Source organism: Ochotona curzoniae, unplaced genomic scaffold (assembly GCF_017591425.1).
Source record: "Ochotona curzoniae isolate NIBS_2020 unplaced genomic scaffold, NIBS_Ocur_1.0 contig_64, whole genome shotgun sequence".
Lineage (NCBI taxonomy): Eukaryota > Metazoa > Chordata > Mammalia > Lagomorpha > Ochotonidae > Ochotona > Ochotona curzoniae.
The window spans coordinates 47,634,231-47,652,621 of NW_024466502.1; the positions used below are offsets into that span (position 1 = coordinate 47,634,231).

Below are 18,391 nucleotides of genomic sequence, written 5' to 3' on the forward strand. Positions count from 1 at the left end.
CATTCTGCCACTGTCCACATGCTTTCAGTTTTGTAAGTGATGAAGAAAGCAGGAGTAAGTTCTGATGAAAGCTACATAAAATATTTCTAATTATATCAATACCCCTATTTGTCTTCCTAATGGCAACTAATGGTTTAAATAAGAGATGAACTGCTTTTCTCCCATCTGTGAGCCATTGAAGTCAACAAATGATCAAATAAATCAGATGGAATTAAGTCTCTCCTTTTTGCTCTTCTCTAAAGTCTCTTAATGGAACAGTAACTATGCAATACAAAAATAAAAAAAAATTTTTAAGTAGAGCAATAAGGGAAGACAGAAACTAACCATTTCATGAATGGAATTACCAATTTCTCAATAATTTCTGATACTTTGCTTATCTTGTGTAGAAATCTGAAGAGATTAGACCTTCTGGCCTATATTCCATATCCGAATGCCTGATTCAATCCTGAGCTGGACTGTGACTCCATCTCCCCAGGCTCTGGGGAACAACAAGTGGTGGCTCCAGTAACTGGACTCCTTCCTGCCACCATACAGAAAAACTGGACCAAATCCCCAGCTCCCAACTCTGCCACTTGTGGACATTTAGGGAGTGAACCAATGGTAGGAAATAGAGATAATTTTTTTTTCTAACCTCACTTGCTAGTATAAAATGTGTAGATTCTTAATCCAGTCTTATTTATCAATGTCTTATTATCTGACCATGTTACCACATTTTTCATGTTTTACAAAATGAATCCAGTTACTCCTGATTTTAAGATTCTCTTCATGTTCCAGATGTTTCCAAATGTCACCCTCAGTAGTAAAATATCTCCCCCCTAAATGTAATCTCTTGGACTTACTCCTTGCAGATAAACAGTTCTGGAAAGCTATCTAGATCATCTCAATTTCTTGCTTCAGTAGTTCATGCCAATCACTCTGGCTTCAAGGCTGTGCTTTCATTTTATTTCAAACTCTTCTAAATGGCTTTTGTTGAATTTTTATTTTCAAAAAAAAATTTTTTTGAGAATGCTGTTGCAATTGTAAATAGTATTTGATGTCAGTCAAATTGAGTCTTTTTTAAATCTTTTTTCTTAAAATTAAGATAAATCTAAGGTACTCTTTTTCCTCATAAATTTTAATATCTTACATAAATTTGATCATTTGCAAAAAGGATCTAATTTTTCATATGCTTTGTCCTTTAATATTTTACAATGAGACAATTTTAAACATGTATGGAGTTATAGAAATTAGGATAGTATACACATCATTCTCCTGCACTGTTAATCTTTTCTCATAATTTTACTTTTTTTAACTAGACAATTGTAAATTCTGGACCTTATGTCACTTCATCTTTATATGCTTCATTAGATCTAAATATATGAATTTTTTTCAGTAATCACAATGCTATTGTATCTGGAAGTTAATCACTCCTTGATATGTTGAATAATAACCTGTTTTAAAATTTCACTTATTGTTTTGCAAATGGATTTTTGCAGTGGATTTATTGGAACTTGTATTTAGACATGATCCACATATTGCATGTGATTATCATCTTCTAAATATTTCTTTGTAAATAGCAGTATCCCCCCTCTTCACTTTTTTATGCCACTGAAAGCAAGTTAAACATAGAGAACCAGTTCTGCAGACAGTTACACACTCCAAATCGATCTCTCTCGCAATGTAATTTGCTTTGTTTTGTTTTTGTTCTTTGAAAGGCAGAGAAACAGAGGGGGAAGAACAGAAAGATCTTCCATCACTAGTTTACCCCACAACCAGTCTGGAGCCAGGAACTCCCTTTGAGTCTCCCATGTGTGTGGCAGGGAAACAAGCTCTTGAGCCTCTATCTGCTGTCCTCCCAGGCTCACCAGCAGGAAGCTAGATTTGGAACCAACACTCAAACACACCTTATGGGTTTCTCTTGTAAAGTGACAGCTTAATCCTCTTTGCCACAATGTTCAATCCTCTGTGATGTCAGTTTACACGTTCTTTTACCTCTCCTCTCATATTTTCTGAAAACTGAAAGTTGCCTTTAAAATCTTGATTCCCTCTGATTTACCATTTTGCTAAGAACCCTGGGAGACGAGAGATGGTTCTGTGTACGCTTCATGATAGTCCCCGCTGGGAGACTTGTGAGCCGGGGACTGGCCTTGCAGTTAACTGAGATTGGGCAGCAATGCTGTGCCATTCTCCTTCCCTACCTATTTTATTCTTTTAAAAACTAGTTTCTGCCATTGGTGAGTATTGCCTGAATTAGTCCTGTCGTTAGAATTGAAACGTAGCCATTCTCCAGGTCTGTCATATTCTTCTACATGTGGTAATTGGAATTCTTTCAGAAAGTAGAATATTCCAGGCCTGGCATAATGGCTCAATGGCTAAATATTCAGCTTGCAAGTCCAAGGCTCTACTTCCCATCCAGATCCCTGCTGTGGTCTGGGAAGGCACTGGGGGGTGGCCTAAGGCCTTGGGACACTGTACCCCCATGGGAGACCAAGATGAAGTTCCTAACTCCTGGCTCCTGGTCCCTGGCTCTGGCTTTGGATTGGCTCAGCTTCAGCTGTTGTGGCCACCTGGGGAGTGAACCAGAGGATGGGAGATTTCTCTGTCTCTCCTTCTCTCCATAAATCTGACCTGCCTTTCCAGTAAAAATAAATCTTAAAAAAGAAGAAAGTAGAATTTTCTCCTAATGATTCTTCTAGTAGAATCATTAGCTAAGGCTCTTTGATTACGCTGAAATACAATTACTTTAGAGAAAGCAGGATAATTAAGTCTTTTTAAGCTGGTTTTCAGAGTGAAGATTTACTGCCCTAGCTACCTCCAGTAGGGATCTTGTATTTTCATAAACCCTTAGCTTTTGGTGTTTGTGTTTTGCTTTTGTTTTGTTTTGTTTTGTTTTGAAGTGCTGGGGCTTTTTGTTTGGTTTTCTTTTTTTTTTTAATAGTCCATATTTTTCAATAAATTTCCATTTTTTAAATGTTTGAATTTACCTTCATTGGCTTAAGCATCTCATCAGAATGACTGTTTTTAAGAATAGTTCTATATGCACATTAAAGAAGAAAGAAGTACAAAGATCATACCCTTCCTGTCCCCACTCATGCCTACACTCCTCCAGAATCCCTCCACCAGAGAGCCACATCTGTTATCATCATGACCCTGTATCATTCAAAGTGTATGTTCCCACTGGGTTCACTCTTGGTACAATGTGTCCCATTGACGTGGATAAATGTATAATGACATCCTCACCATTGTATTATCATACAGTGTGTTTCTGTTGCCCTAAAAAGCCGACCTTGCCTGTCCATCCTTTACTACTTCCTCCTGCTTTTTTTATATGTGTCTTCTAGTTTCTGGTAGCTTTTTGACTTTCTGACATTACCTTTCTTAGGCTGTCACGTATCTTTCCTCCCACTCCTGACAGAGAGGTTTTGTTTTTTGTTTTAAATGAATGGTTACAAAGAGTGAGAGAACATGTGACCTTTTTCCATTGGTTCGCTCTCCAGCTGGCCTCAACAGCTAGGGTCAGGCCAGGTCAAAGTCAGGGGACTTCATTCAGGTCTCCCATGTGGCCGGCAGAGGCCCATCCTCTGATGCTCTCCCACGCATATTAGCAGGGAATTGGATCAGAAAAGGACAGCAGAGTGTCTATATGGGATGCCAGCATCACAGGCAACAGCTTAATCTGCTGCACCTTAACACTGGCTTCTGATTAGGTAAGTTTTTAAAATATTTATTTATTTTTATAGGAAAGACAGATCTTATATATGGAGAGAAGGAGAGATAGAAAAATCAGAGCTGAGCCAGTCGGAAGCCAGGAATCAGGAGTTTCTTTGGGGTTTGCCCCATGGGTACAGGGGTCCCAAGACTTTGAGCTATCGCCCACTGCTTTCACAGTGCACAAGCAGGGAGCTGGATGGGAAGTGGAGCAGCCAGGACATGAAGCTCTGACCAATGGGATCCCAATGATTGGAAGGTGAGGTTTTATCCAGTGAACCATCGCACCAGGCACTGGATTCTTGTGTCTTAGGCTGAAACGTCAGTATTTCCTTATTTGCATCATCCTGTGCTTTATTTAAATGGTTCACAATAGTGAGAATAATACTACAGTAACAGTAAGTCTCACAAGTGAGATTTTAGATTTCTTTTCAGCTTTCTTTGTCCTTACATTATATTTTGCAAAGAATTGCATTCAAAATGGTGTGTTCTAAAGTCATTTGAAATAATTATTTCAACCATGTGACTGTTTACTAACCTGATAGTTCAGTTTGTTTTGTTTTCAGGTAGGGGATTTTTTTCCCCCTCTTTTCATTTTGTGTATTTTTAACCTGCAAGATAATTACAAAATTTTCTTAAATATTTTATTTATTTTTATTTGAAAGGCAGATTTTGTAGAGAGAGGGAAAAACAGAGAGGTCTTCCATCCACTGGCCCACTCTCCACAAAACCACAATGGCCAGAACTGAGCCAATACAAAGTCAGGAGCCATGAGCTTCTTCTAGATCCCCCCATGTGGGCAGAGGGGTCCAACGAGTTAAGCCATCCTTTACTCTTCCCAGGCCATAAACAGGGAGCAGGATCAGAAGTGGAGCAACTGGAATGCGAATTGGCAGCCTTTATGGTGCCACAGGCTGAAGATTAGCCAACTATGCCACCTTGCTAGACCCCTCATTTACAAGATTGTAAAATTTAAAGCTTATTAAAGGAAAGCTTCAGCTCTCACTGCCCCTTCACCTGTACCCTCCTCCGTGGGTAGCCCTTTCTATTAGATCCTGGTTATGCTGGTGCTTCCTTTCCTAAATGAACACTCACTCATGTGTGAACGCTCATTCACATTTACATTTCCGTCCGTTTCTTAGACAAAGATAGTACAGTTGATAAACTCTTACATGACTTGGTGTTTTCCCCCACTTAGTAATACCATCGTTAAATTGTTTTGTGTGAGTGAATCAAGATCTTCACTTCTGTTTTCTAGTTGCATAGCATTCTTTTGTGTGGATGTAACGTCATTAACTCAGTAATCCCATATTGCAGATTATTTCAAGCTTTCACTAATAAGATAATATGGGATGAATCAGGCTGTGCCTGTTTGTATTTTTGCCAGTGTGTCTCTAGGATGTGTCCCTGGAATTACGGTTATTAGGCTCCACCAGCCAGCATAGCTGCTCATTAGGGGCCGGGTGCCCAGGGCTTCTACTGGGGGCTGATCACATTGACAGCTTCCGCCTAGCCTGTGTTCAGACGCCCAGAAGGAGAGCAGGCGGTCAGCATCAGCATGTTGCTGCACAGGTGAGGACAGTGAGCCATTCCTGCCTGTGAATAGAAGGATTCCCCTGAAGGTCAAGTTCACAGAGATTGTGCCAATTTTATAAGCTACTTTTTAAAAAGATTCATCTGTTCTTATTGGAAAGTCAGATAACACAGAGAAGAGAGACAGAGAGGAAATACTCCATCTGATGATTCACTCCTTCAAGCAGCTGCAATGGGTGGAGCTGTGCCAGTCAAAAGCCAGGAGCCAGGAGCCTCTTCCAGATCTCCCACACAGGTGTAGGGTCCCAAGGTTTTAGGCCATCCTCGGCTGCTTTCCTGGGCCACAAACAGTGAGCTTGATGGGAAGCAGGACCGCTTGGATTAGAACCAGCACCCATATGGGATCCCAGCACAATCAAGGTGAGGATTTTGGCTGCTAGGCTACTGCGCCGGGCCCCAGCTTTATTGTTTAAATTTATCTTTTCCTTATTCATGTGAAGCGCCCAAGCATCTTCAATGTTTGTATGATTTCAGGACTATTTCTAGAATTTTCTGTCCTATTTTATTGGTCTATTTAACATCATACTATGTTTTTAATTAAAGAAACTGCATAACATTTTAATATCTGGTAGGGCACTAATCTCCCCTTATCGCGTATCATATTCTTATTTTCAAAGTATTTGGCCTCTTCTTGTTTCTATATCTTTGCATATGATTTTTGGGATTAACATTTATGGAGAAAAAATATTGATGTCATTGTTGAGCCTATATTTCATTTATGAATTACCATAGTGAGAAGTGACATCTTTACCTGTTGACTCTTGTTATCCTGCAGTACCTGTGTCCCTCATTTTATTAAGTCCACTTTGTGTCTTTCAGCACCATCATTGAACTTTTCTCATACTAGAATTCCACATTTCTTCTTCTATTTATGTTTTTGCTTATTTGTTCTTTATTGTAAATCCCCTAGTCAATTTTGAGAAATAATCCTTAATGCCTACATGATAGATTTGACGTTGAAACTCGGCATGTGTTTATCGGTGACCACTCAGGCCAAGTCACAATCCTCAAACTGGAGCAAGAAAGCTGCACTCTGGTCACCACGTTCCGCGGACACACAGGTAGGACTCAGTGAAACTCTCGCGTGCTCATGTCACAACATATTGTCACCTGCTACAGATTCAGATGTTAGATATTAGATTTTCGAAGTAGCAAACTACTGTCCCAGCTTGTGCAAAGATACATGAGACCCTTAAACTAGAGAATGATTCAATAATACATATGTCAAAAAGTTTTCTACAGAATCTAAACAAAAGAGGAAGACCTATTTTGAAAATGTTGGTGGCTGGTCCTTTGTCCTGCTGCATGGAGCAAGCTTGTGTGCACATACGTTAGTGGTGCATTGTTTGAGACTCTGTGGCAACTGCTCAGACTTCAGAGAGGATCAAAAGAACAGTTGTCTCCATCCTGGCCATTCCTGGAGTGAGAGGATGTTGTGTAAGAAAGAGTCCATGACAAATAAAAAGAGAAACACATTCATACTGAGTAGCATGGGTCTGCAGTGAGGACAGGAACCTCTTTCTTTCCTAATGGTTCCTTCTCAGTTTAAAACCCAAGGTTCCCTTTGACAACGACTGTTTTGTACAGGGCCACATGACCAAGGTATTATTAAATATGCACACTTAGCCTTTGAAAGACTTGATGGTTCATTTTTTACTGATATTTTTGACATGCTGAAGGTATTTTATCACCTAGAAAATATTGGCCCTGGAAATATCCTCTGTTTCCATGACTCGTAGTGAACTTTTGTGTTTTCTGAAGACTATCAGTCCATAATTGAGTGAACAACAGGTGTAATTCCGAGTTTATTATATAAAAACAGAAACAGAGGAAATTTCATATTAAATTGGATAATAGCTTGATTATAAAGGATTTCCTGAAGAGAAGAATTGGAATACTCGAATAAGAAACATACTAAAGAGAAAATTGAATCCAAGGGAAAAAAAAAAGGTTTTTTAAAAGATTTATTTATTTATTTTTATTGAAAAGGCAGATTTACAGAGGGAAGGAGAGACAGAGAAAGATCTTCCATCTGCTGGTTCATTCCCCAAGTGGCCACAACAGTTAGAGCTGAGCTGATCCAAAGCCAGGAGCCAGGAGCTTCTTCTGGGTCTCCCACACTGGTTCAGGGTCCTAAGGCATTGGCCCATCCTCTGCTGCTTTCCCAGGCCATAAGCAGGGAGCTGGATGGGAAGTGGAGGAGCCAGGACACAAAGCAGTGCGCATATGGGGTGCTGGTGCTTGCAGACAGGATTAGCCAGTAAAGGCAATGCACTGGCTCCCAGGAAAAATTTTTTTTCTAAAATATAACCTTAATTATCTGTTCCCTTTGGGTAGAAAAACATGGAAATGTAGGATTGAGGTTTCCTGATCTTCCCTGGTTAAATTTCTTTTCTGCTACCCTGGGTTTTTTACAATCCCAAAAATGTCCCACCCAAGAAATACTAAAGTCTCACTAATACCTAAAGACTCACTAATACCTAAGTCTCATCACCCTTTAGTTTCTAAGCTCTTATTTCACGTCACCTGCTCTTTTCCCTTGTGAAGAATTCTGATCCTCCATTTCTCCATGTGCCCAGAGCCTCAGTACTCATTGCCCCTCTTTCACAGTGCTGCAGTCCTTCAGTCCTGGATCTCCCAGCACACTTAGTTCCAGGAGTGTGCTTTATTCTCTGTAAGCTTGGCTGTGATTTACACTAGCTGTCTACACGTCTTCTTGTGCAGCCAAGACACTTAGCACACCGTGACCAGCAGATCTGATCCAGATTCACCAAGCTGCCTGATAAGCTCACCATGTGTCCCCATCCCCACAAACAAGTTCTACAGGTCTTCCCCAGCTCATGCCCCCTTCCCAGCCAGCAGAGGAAAGGCCACTGTATAGCCCCTGAGCAGTCTCCGCCCCCTCATCTCTGTGATGAGCCTGCTTTCCTCTAGCCAAAGCCAGTTCCCAGGGTCTGCACACCTGGGTCTTCCCTTTAACTCACTTTTATCAGTTTATCAACATGCTTAATTTGCCTTTGTTAGAAGGAAAACGGAGCCATCTCAATCCCATGTCCTTTTGTATCCATTTTCATTTTATTCTCCTAATAGCAGTGCTATTTTTTTTTTTGCACTTTAAAAAAAATCAGAGTAAAATATACAAATTTTAAATTGCTCATTTCCACCATTTTGTAATGTGCAGCTTAGTGGTACTAACTACGTTTACATGAGTAGCACCCAGTACCACCATCAGTCACAGAACATGTTTCTTTCTTTTTTTTTAAGATTTGTTGATTTTTATTTGAAAGGCAAATTTACAGAGTGGAGGAGAGACAAAGATCTTCCACCCACTAATTTACTCCCCAAATGGCTGCAACTGCCAGAACTGGGCTGGTCCAAAGCCAGGAGCCAAGAGCTTCTTCCTGGTCTCCCATGGAGGTACAGGGTCCTAAAGACGTGGGCCATCCTCCACTGCTTTCCTAGTCCATGAGCAGGGAGCTGGACAGGAAGTAGAATAGCCAGAACATGAACCCACTCCCCCTATGGGATCCTGGCACTTGCAAAGGGAGGATTAGCCAATTGAGCCATCATGCCAGGCCCCTAGTATATTTGTCTCCTTGAGAACTGAAACTCTGTGTCCTTGTTTAGTGATCCCATCACCCCAGCCTCTGACGGCACTCATCCAGCTTTCTGCATCTGTGCCTGTGATGGATGCAGGCACCTCATATTAAGTGTTTTCCCTGGGTGACTGGCTGATTGCACTCAGTGTAATGTCTTCAAGATACATTTGGTTGCAGCAAACAGCAGGGCTTCTTAAACAGGTAGAATCTTCCAGCTGCTCCAACATCCTCACCTCCCCCTTGCTTTCCAGCCCCTGCCATCTGGTCTGTGTCCAATTTCTCTGGATTGCTTTCCCCAAGGCGGCCCATGGCCTTGCTGTAACATGTTGTATACCTTGTCCTACTTAACCTTCTGGCAGTGATTTTTTTTCTTGCTCAGCGGCCCTGGTTCAGCTTCAGTGACACAGCCCCTCCCAGTTTTCCTTCCATGTCTCTGACAATGCTTACCCACAATTCCAAGGCTCTCTCCTGAATCCTCTCCTCTTTATTTATTTGAAAGTCAGACTTAGAGAGAGAGCAAGCTCCAATCTGCTGATTCATTCTCCGGGTGACCACAACAGCCAAGGCTAGGCCAGGGTGAAGCCAGGAGTCAGTAACTTCAGCCAAGACTGCCCTGTCCATGGGAGGGGCCCACACACTTGGACCGTCTTCCACTGCTTTCCCAGGCACATTGGCAGGGAACTTAATCAGAAGTAAAGCAGCTAGGGTGAGAGCCAATACCTTATGGGCTGCTGGCAGCATAGGCAGAGGCTTTACCCATTATGTCTTAACACCGACCCCAGGTCCTTTTCTCTTTAAATGCTATTTTCCTGGTTGACCTTAGCTACTATACCCAAGCTCAGAAATAAAGGTCACAGTCATTGTCCCCTAACTGCTCATGACTCAGTGAGAGAGAAAAGCTCCTGCTTGGTGACCAGGCAGGGGCCCTAAGCAGGGGAGCAAGCATGGAATATTTCCAGTTTCAGAATGGATGACTGAAGTAGGAGGAAGTGGGAGCTAGTCAGGGCAGGCCTCCCCAACGAGAGGTGGTTTGAGCTGAGATCCCTGGGGATGAATAGGTATTGAGTTCATGAGCAAGGAGAGGAGAGGAGCAAGCAAGCAGGCAGAGCAAGGCAGAATGGCTTGGGGCAAGAAGGTCCGCTAGAGCATGTCTCACAGGAACTACTGGTCACTTGTTTTGTAACTTGAACCCTGTGTGCGAGGGCGGGTGGTGGGGATAAAGGGCAAGAAGGGCAGCAAGAGTCTTCTAGATCACCAAGGCACATCTAAAATATTATTTTGGCATCTGTGAGGAGTAAATAGACTCAGAGTAAAATTGAGGAGGTGACCTCAGGCCTGGTGACAGACCAGATGGTTCCCAGATCTAGATTAGGTAGTGGTGGCTTTCAGCTGACCTCTTGGGTCCTCAGAAGTTGGTCACCACATGATGCCTGATAAGAATCCACTGAGTTCCGCATCATTGCCCATGGGTCAGAAGAGGGGTGAAAGCTGCTGGAAATCATTGCATCATCAGCCAAATGTGGCTCAAAGCTCTCTTATTTTGTACGCTTGTTCTGATATAAAATGTTACCATGGCAGTGTGTCTTCTCAAACAGTTTAAATTATTTCATCTTCATCACAAAATATCTTTGAATCCCAGAAGGTTGTTGCCATGAAGGCAAATGGAGCAGGTCAGATATGTAACTTGTCATTCCTATCTGCCAATTCCTGGCCTAGCTGCAGCACCGCTTGCTCAAAGCCAGAGCAGGGGCGGCTGAGAGATTCCATGATGAGTCACACAGCTCATGGTGGCTCTTCCTGTCTGGTGGGCCATTGTTCGCCCTGGGAAGTCCCTAATTCAGCCTGATACAATTCTGGAAGGAGATTTTAGTGAGGACCAAACAAAGACCCATTAAAGAGTGCTTTTGGGGTCTCTTTGGTCCATTTCAAACTCAGAAGCAGGCCAGCCTTCAACGCGTGGAGTCATGACCGTTCAGCCCCATCACTCTTTCACAGCACAGAAAGGCATTCAAATGTGGATTTGCACGGAATCCCCCGAGAGTCATGTCCAGAGGCCAGAGCACATTTTCCAATCCATGGGGACTCAGGGAACTAGTTTTATGTTCTTATGCTCCCTCTGCTGGTTTTCCTTTGGGAACTAAATATTAGATATCAGAATTCTTTGCTATTTCTGCAGAAATCAGAATACATTTCTACCAAAAGTCATAAACTGACTTGAATAAAGGGGGAGAAAAATCCTGTTTTGATCAGTGGAAGTTAATACTATCAATACATTATTTTTCCTCGATAAGAACTTTTTTGAGCTGCAAGCACATATTTGAAAAGAAAGGGCATGCATGTAAATCTGCCAAAGCATACAGATAAGTAAAAAATTAAACAGGGATCTTTTCATTGCCTGTCAGGAGAAGGGAACAGTGTAACTAAATAAACAAACCAAGAAATGTCATAGAAGATAGATAGGCAAGGTCACTAATTCCACTGAGCAATTTAGTTTTATCTATGATGGAGACTTTCACACAGTTCCAGTTTCTATCAAAGTACAAGTCAGTAGATTGGCAGCCAGTCGGTCATGTCATCAGCCCCAGTCTCTACAATAGCTTCTGGGACAGGTAGGCGAGTACCACAAGCAAGAACCTTGCACTTGTTCGGCCAGCATCCCGGAGAATGCAATGCAAGCACCAGACCAGTGATGAGATAATTCATCAAAACGTGATGATGTGCTGGGAATCCCTAGTGGCCACACTCTGGCTGCTGTAGAAGCAAGTTACAAGAGGGCTTCTCCTTAGGCAGAGTTAAAGGGGGCATCCCAAGGAAATGGTGTAAACATAGCTTCTTAGGAGAAAGAAGAGTTCCTAGGAGGAAAAGGCCCTCCAGACCCTGTACGTATCAGCTAAGAAGCCTGGAGATGGGCCCTGTGAGTGGCCTAACCAAGGCAAATGGCCCACATGAGAGCTTGGGGAGGAAAATGTGGGTTGACTCTATGAGACTGTCAGGTACTGCAGACATTATTCTTGAGTGGTAGGAAGCCTGAGACAATCTTGGCCATTTTAGCCAAATCATTGAGACAGTGGTCAATGATAGATTGGTAGGAATAAGAGTGGATATTGGGAGTGACCATTCTCCCCTAGAGAAGGTGGCATCTAGAGTATGGGAGTGACGGCATTGGAGAGAGATGAGATGGAAGATTCAAGAGCTATTTTGGAGATGAGGGGTCAGCTGCAATTTGGCAACTAATTCACATAGGAATGACTTCCAGGTTCTGTCTGGAGCATTTAGAGAGACAGTGATGACATTTCCTGAAACTGGAATGCTGGAGGCAGCGGGCTTCGGGGAGACTATCACAGCATTTGAACTTCATATGTCTGGCAGACATCCCTGGGGTGATAGCAAGGAGACAGCCAGCAATACGCCTGTGCAGCCTAGGGAAGGGGCACATTTAGTTCTACACATTTAGCGTTACTTCAGCCCAGAGCAAAATGCAGTAACTAAAAGGTCACATATTTTATTCAGGAGGCTCCATCATCAGAGGACTGAATGAGGCGCCTCTTTAGCAGTGTGTTGTTTATATACACCTGACCCTGGAGAGGCTGATGTCACACTCTTGGTGAGTCATTGTGTCACCCCCTGGTACAGGCAGAGCCAGAAGTTTCAATCCTTACTTTGCAACACTCCATACTACAAGCTGTGCTGTAAATATCTTTGAAAAAATTAAGCATTTTGGCACATAATAATTTTTTTGAATGTTTAGACTCAGGTCCAGTTCCACTAGACAGAGCTATGCATATAATTCTACATATGAAAACATTCTTAGAGTTATTTTATAACATTTCAAAATTAAGAAGAATCTAACCATAAGTGAGATAACACAATGGGCTATTACCCCATCTGCAAGTTACATTTATGAGAGTCTATAATAGCAGAGATACATTTTGTAATTAGTAAATCTTTTGTTTTAAAAATATTTTGGTGATGTGACTTTTCTGATAAAATATACAAAATATAAAGTTTGCCATTTTACCATTTTCAAGTGTAGTTCAGTGGCATCTAAGTCCATTTGCAATATTATACAACCATCTCCACTGTCCATTTCCTGAACTTTTTCAACATCCATTAAAGATAATCTTTAAGAACAAAATTGTTTAAATTTGAAAAGTGCACTGTTGATGGTATTACAGAAGTCGAAGGCAGGAAGAAGCATAAAAGAAACCTTGAATAGGAACAAAAAGAAGCGTTAATCTAAACCAAAGTAAAATGAAATGGGAGATTTTTTTTTCCCCCTGAAAATATCCACACACTGGAGAAACACACTCTTGTAGCCCTTAGCTCTGTACTTGGCATGGGCTGGGCCATGAGGTACAGGTATCTGTACCGCTGATGGCCATTGACTGTCTTGGCCACCTGAATGTGGAGAACTGCTGTCTGCACAGAGCCCCTTGCAGAAGTACGAGGTTGTTCATGTCTGCCGTGTCCCTTCACCTCCTGCCCCTTCAGCCCTGACAGCAGTGCCTTACCTTCCCACCAGCCCCCACTCCAAGGCTCTCCTGAACATCTGTTATTTATAACGCCTCATTCCTCTCTATCGCTTGGCTCATCAGGCCAGTTGAAAGCATTTATGGAGTACCTTCTGTGTACCAGGCACTCAGACACCCGGACACAGAATCCTGAGTCTATCTGGGGAACAGATAGACCTGCAATCTACTAAGTTCAGTTCAGCAGGGTGATCGAGACAACAGAGACTTGCTCAGAGGCTCGACCTTCCCTTGACTGAGAATGCTGTGATGGCTTCCCGGACTAGCAGACCCCAACGCTGCATCCTGAAGAGGGAGTAACATCCCTGCCCTCCTGGAGCTTACATTCTCTTGGTTGGGGCAATAGATAATCAGTTTTTAAAACCACCAAAAGTAGAAAAAAATGATGAAATTAGGCAAGGGAAATATCTCTAGGGAGGTAACATTGAAACAAAGATTTGCATAAAGTTGGAAGGAAAAAAGAACTTTTGTCTTCATGCGTCACTTCTTGGCCTTTTGGCTAAGATAAAGTGCATTTGACAGACAGCCCTAAAGCCTGTGTGCACCCAGCTCTGTGCATGGCTGTGGTTATGGGGTGGTTGTTGGTGGAACAGGGAGGAGAAGGCTAGGAGCTGTAGTGGGTGACTAACCACATATGTACTGGGGCAAGTGATTTCATTCTTTTTTTTAAGATTTATTTTATTTTTATTACAAAGTCAGATATACAGAGAGGAGGAGAGACAGAGAAGAAAAGCTTCCGTCTGATGAATCACTCCCCAAGTGAGCGTGACGGCCAGTGCTGCGTCAATCCAGAGCCAGGAGCCAGGAACTTCCTCCAGGTCTCCCACACAGGTGCAGGATCCCAAAGCATTGGGTTGTCCTTGACTGCTTTCCCAGGCCACAAGCAGGGAGCTGGATGGGAAGTGGAGCTGCCGGGATTAGAACCGGCACCCAAATGGGATCGGTGTGCTCAAAGCAAGGACTTTAGCCACTAGGCCACACCGCCAGTCCCTGATTCTGTTCTTACATGGGCAGGAGTACACACAGCAGAATGTTGTGCGGGTAGGGAAAGAAGCTAACAAGCCAAGCCTAGAAGAATGGGGATTTCTTTTTCCTTTTGATCTTTAAAAAACACAAATCTTCGGAGATACTTATTTGAGAGCAACCTTCCTAAGAGCATTTACAGTATAGCTCTTCATGAGAACAAATTGATGATCTGAATAAGAAAGGTGTCAGTTTGCAACAAATAGAAAGCCATTTTATGTTCTTTTCTGAATATAATATCTTTTAGTAATGTAAAACGTAAGTATTCCTGACATTTGTAAGTATGTGTAGGCTTTGTGCTCCTCTTATGTGGAACAATATTACTACTGTTCTCATTATGCAGGAAGTTTGAGACCACCATGAAGAAAATACATCATGATATATTATGGCCAACCACTGAAGTAACCCTAATAGCCATGTGCTGCACACTGCTGTTTACAGAGCCGGCCAAGGTGGTAATTCTCACCGCAGCCTATGAAGTAGGTGGCAGCTGAGTTGATATTATCATTAGTAATCATAGTCATAGTGGTCATGGTGTCCCCATCATCGCCATTTTATAGTTGAGGAAATTGGCATTTGAAAAGATATAAATTATTTGCCTGGAATCTATACATTAAAGTCCCCCAAAAGGAAAAAAATAATTTTAAATTCCAATATTGTAGCCCAGTTTCAGCTTATGTTCAAAAATAGCAAATCTGTAATAGATATTTATAGAGATGATATGTTTATATATATATATATATAGCTTAACATCACTTGTAGGGAAATGTGAATCAAAACCACGAATGAGATACCACTGTATTCTAGTTAGCCTGGCTGTTATCAGAAAGACATAGAAAAATGCTGGTGGTGATGTAGAGAAAAGGAACCCTGTAAACACTGTTGGTGGGAGTATCAATTAGCATAGCCATCATGAAAACAGCCTGAAAGTGCTCCTACAAATTGGGGGGGGGGGGGGGGAGGGGAAGAAGAAGAAGAAGAACTGCCATATGAGCCAGCCATGTCAGTACTAGGTATCCAAAGGAAGTTAAATAGGTATGTTGGGAGAGATACCTGAACCACAGTGTTTATTACTGCACCGTTCTTAACAGCCAGGATATAGAATCAATCTATGCATCTTTAAAAGCCAGGTGAATCTGTGAAGAAAGTGTGTGTGTGTCTGCATGCTTGTACATGTGTTAGCAATGGAATTCTGTTTGGCCATCAAAACAGATGAGCACCTGTTATTTGTGACACCGCGTATGACCTAGAAGACTTAATGTTAGGTGAAATAAGCAAGACAGAGAAAGCTAAATACAGCATGATTTCACTTGTGCAATCTTAAAAAAGTAATCTCCTGAAGTAGTAAATAGAACAGTGGTTACCAGAGACTGGGGAGTGGAGGGAAGTGGAAATGACTTGTCAGTGAATAGCAGTTACAGCTAGAAAGGGAAAGCAGTTTATAGTATTCCATTGCACAGTAGAGTGACTGCGGTTAGCAATATGTTGTTGGATCTCAAAATAAAGAGTTTGGAGATGTTCCCACCATGAAGAAAGTTAAATGTTTGAAGAGATGGATATGCTAATTACCTTTTGATCATTACACAATGTATTGAAACATTGCATAGTACTGCATGAGTATATGCAATTATTGTGTACTAAGTTAAGAAAAAGTCTAATTGAACATTTTTAAATTTTGAATCTCATTTACTTCTGATGTGTTACTATCAGGATGGGAGATAGATAGGAAAGAAAATTTGGCTATTATTTCCATAGACAATTCAATATGTTTTATTCTTCTTAAATTTATTGTTTGAAGGTTAGTTAATTGTTTCCCTCCATTTGTTATAATAGTTGAGTTTATGTTACATTGAGTTGGGGGCGGCATTCTTAAGGGGGGGATTTTTATTTTTTTTATTATTTTTCTCGTGGGATATTTGTTCTTTCTACAAAAATGTCTTTGTGCCTGGGCCTGAGCTGGATCTCAGCTCCTTTGCATTCTCAGGTCCTGGGAGGAGAAGCAGTGTGACTTTGTGACTGATGTTCAGTTGTATCTGTCTTGCCAGGTGGGGTGACCGCGCTGTGTTGGGATCCAGTCCAGCGGGTGTTGTTCTCGGGCAGTTCGGATCACTCAGTCATCATGTGGGACATCGGAGGGAGAAAAGGAACAGCCATCGAGCTCCAGGGACACACGTAAGTCTGCCTCTGTTGGAAAAAAAAAAAAAAAAGCAAGAAGAGACTTGAAGCAAGGAGTGTGGCCCAGGCACTGGGTGGGGTCTCAGCATGGGGTGGGGTGTGACAGGCACACACACATAGCCACTTGGATTTATGTCTGTGCACAAGTCTTCTTTTTTCTACCCACGCTTTTTCTCACAGAGATTTGAGAGTATGCATACAAAAGCCATAAGATGAAGTAGTGGGGGCAAATAAAGAAAAGGAAAAAATTAGAGCCCAGAAGAAGAGAAAAGTAAAAAATTGAGAGCAAGTGAAGGAACAGCTTATGAATCCGAGTCATGGACGCCGGCAGAGCCTGTGTAACGGAGTGCAAGTGTGGCTTGCAGCTTCCTGACAGCTTGAAGGGGAGGAGAGAGATAATATCCTCACGGTACATGTTGTTCTGCACCAGATAGGCAGCGGGGGCTTATCAGGCTGCTTTTCCTTGAGGAATAATGGGCTTTGGGAGCCGAGAGCAAGAGCGGGGAAATTCCTCGTGTGCCCTCATAGCAGTTCTCAAACTTGGCTTTCCACAAAGAATCACCGAGGAGTTTGTTTAAAACTGAATTCCTGGGCCCTGTCTGCTAAGATGCTGGTTGCCCGTCTGGAGCCATGGGAATCTGTGCTGGGACAAAGCCACCCGGGCAACTGCCTGCAGGTGACTCTCAGACCACCCCAAGCTGCCCTTGCGAGCGCTGCCGCCATCCCTGGGGACAGAGCCTAATCATTCTGCAGAAAAGAATATGGGATCTGCTTTACAACGCTGAGCTAATCTGATGGGCTTTTCCTGGTGAAGATTTCAAAATGATATTAACAGTGACCTTAGCAACCATTAACAAAAGGTTGCATATGCTCCTGGGAGCAAACAGATTTTTCATCAGTCTTAGCTTTTGCTGCCTGGAACACTGACTTTCAAATATTCTCCTAAGTAGTGCCATCTATAGTTCAGATTCCTGGGTATCAACTCATGACATTTGGAAGGCCCAGAACAGATAACAAGTTTAGCTTGAGTTTACTGTTAGAGAGGAAGCTGTGGAGCCCTGCCTCTCTTATCAAGGAACAGCCCCATTGTCTGGGGGCTCACCTGGCTGCTGGGGCCGTTCAGACCCCCTCAGCTCCCCTGAAGAACTCCCCTCATGTTCATCGCCATGACCACAGGGGTACATGCCCAGGTCATGTCGGAGGAGTTTATGCCATCCACCTAAGTAGAGATAGAGTCTTAACCACAGTTCTATTTAATAGCTCTTAGTTGTGACTCAACGCTGCTGGGTAATTCCTGCCAGCTCAGGCTGTCCAACAGAAGTAAGATGAAGGTCAGGAACCTCTGTTGAATGCACTTAGTTTATCACCTGACAAGTCTTACTTTTATGCAATGATCTGATAAAGACTCCAACCAATCACACACCAGTTTCATCCACAGGAGCGTGAAAAACAGTTACATTCAATGCCAGGGTCACTATGCACTCAGAACCCTTGATCTGTTTCTTAAACGTACTTCTGAGAAACTTACATCTACTGTTGGTTAAGCAAGGAGACATGGTAAAGTTTAGATCTAGCCTCTGTTCAAGAAAAATAAAACCAGAACAAATAGATCTTCCGCTTACTAAGAAGTACAAATGTGTCCTTTTGGAACATGGAGGAGGCCTCACTTTACTTCCCTGCTGACAGGTTCATGGCCGTAAAACGTAGACAGGGAGGCAGGCAGGCGGGTGGCACAGGCTTTGGCCTGGGGCTTTATCTTGTTTGAGCCTCATATTAGACAGGAGG

At 42.4% G+C, this 18,391-nt stretch overlaps 1 protein-coding gene across 1 annotated transcript in view; it reads left to right on the forward strand.

Moving 5' to 3' along the window:
• Positions 1-18,391, forward strand: part of WDFY2 (WD repeat and FYVE domain containing 2) — a 159,058-nt gene that overhangs the window by 123,315 nt on the left and 17,352 nt on the right. The window contains exons 6-7 of the mRNA XM_040991464.1: positions 6,229-6,341; positions 16,477-16,603. Of these exons, the coding sequence (XP_040847398.1) occupies positions 6,229-6,341; positions 16,477-16,603 (240 nt within the window). The remainder of the gene's footprint in view (positions 1-6,228; positions 6,342-16,476; positions 16,604-18,391) is intronic.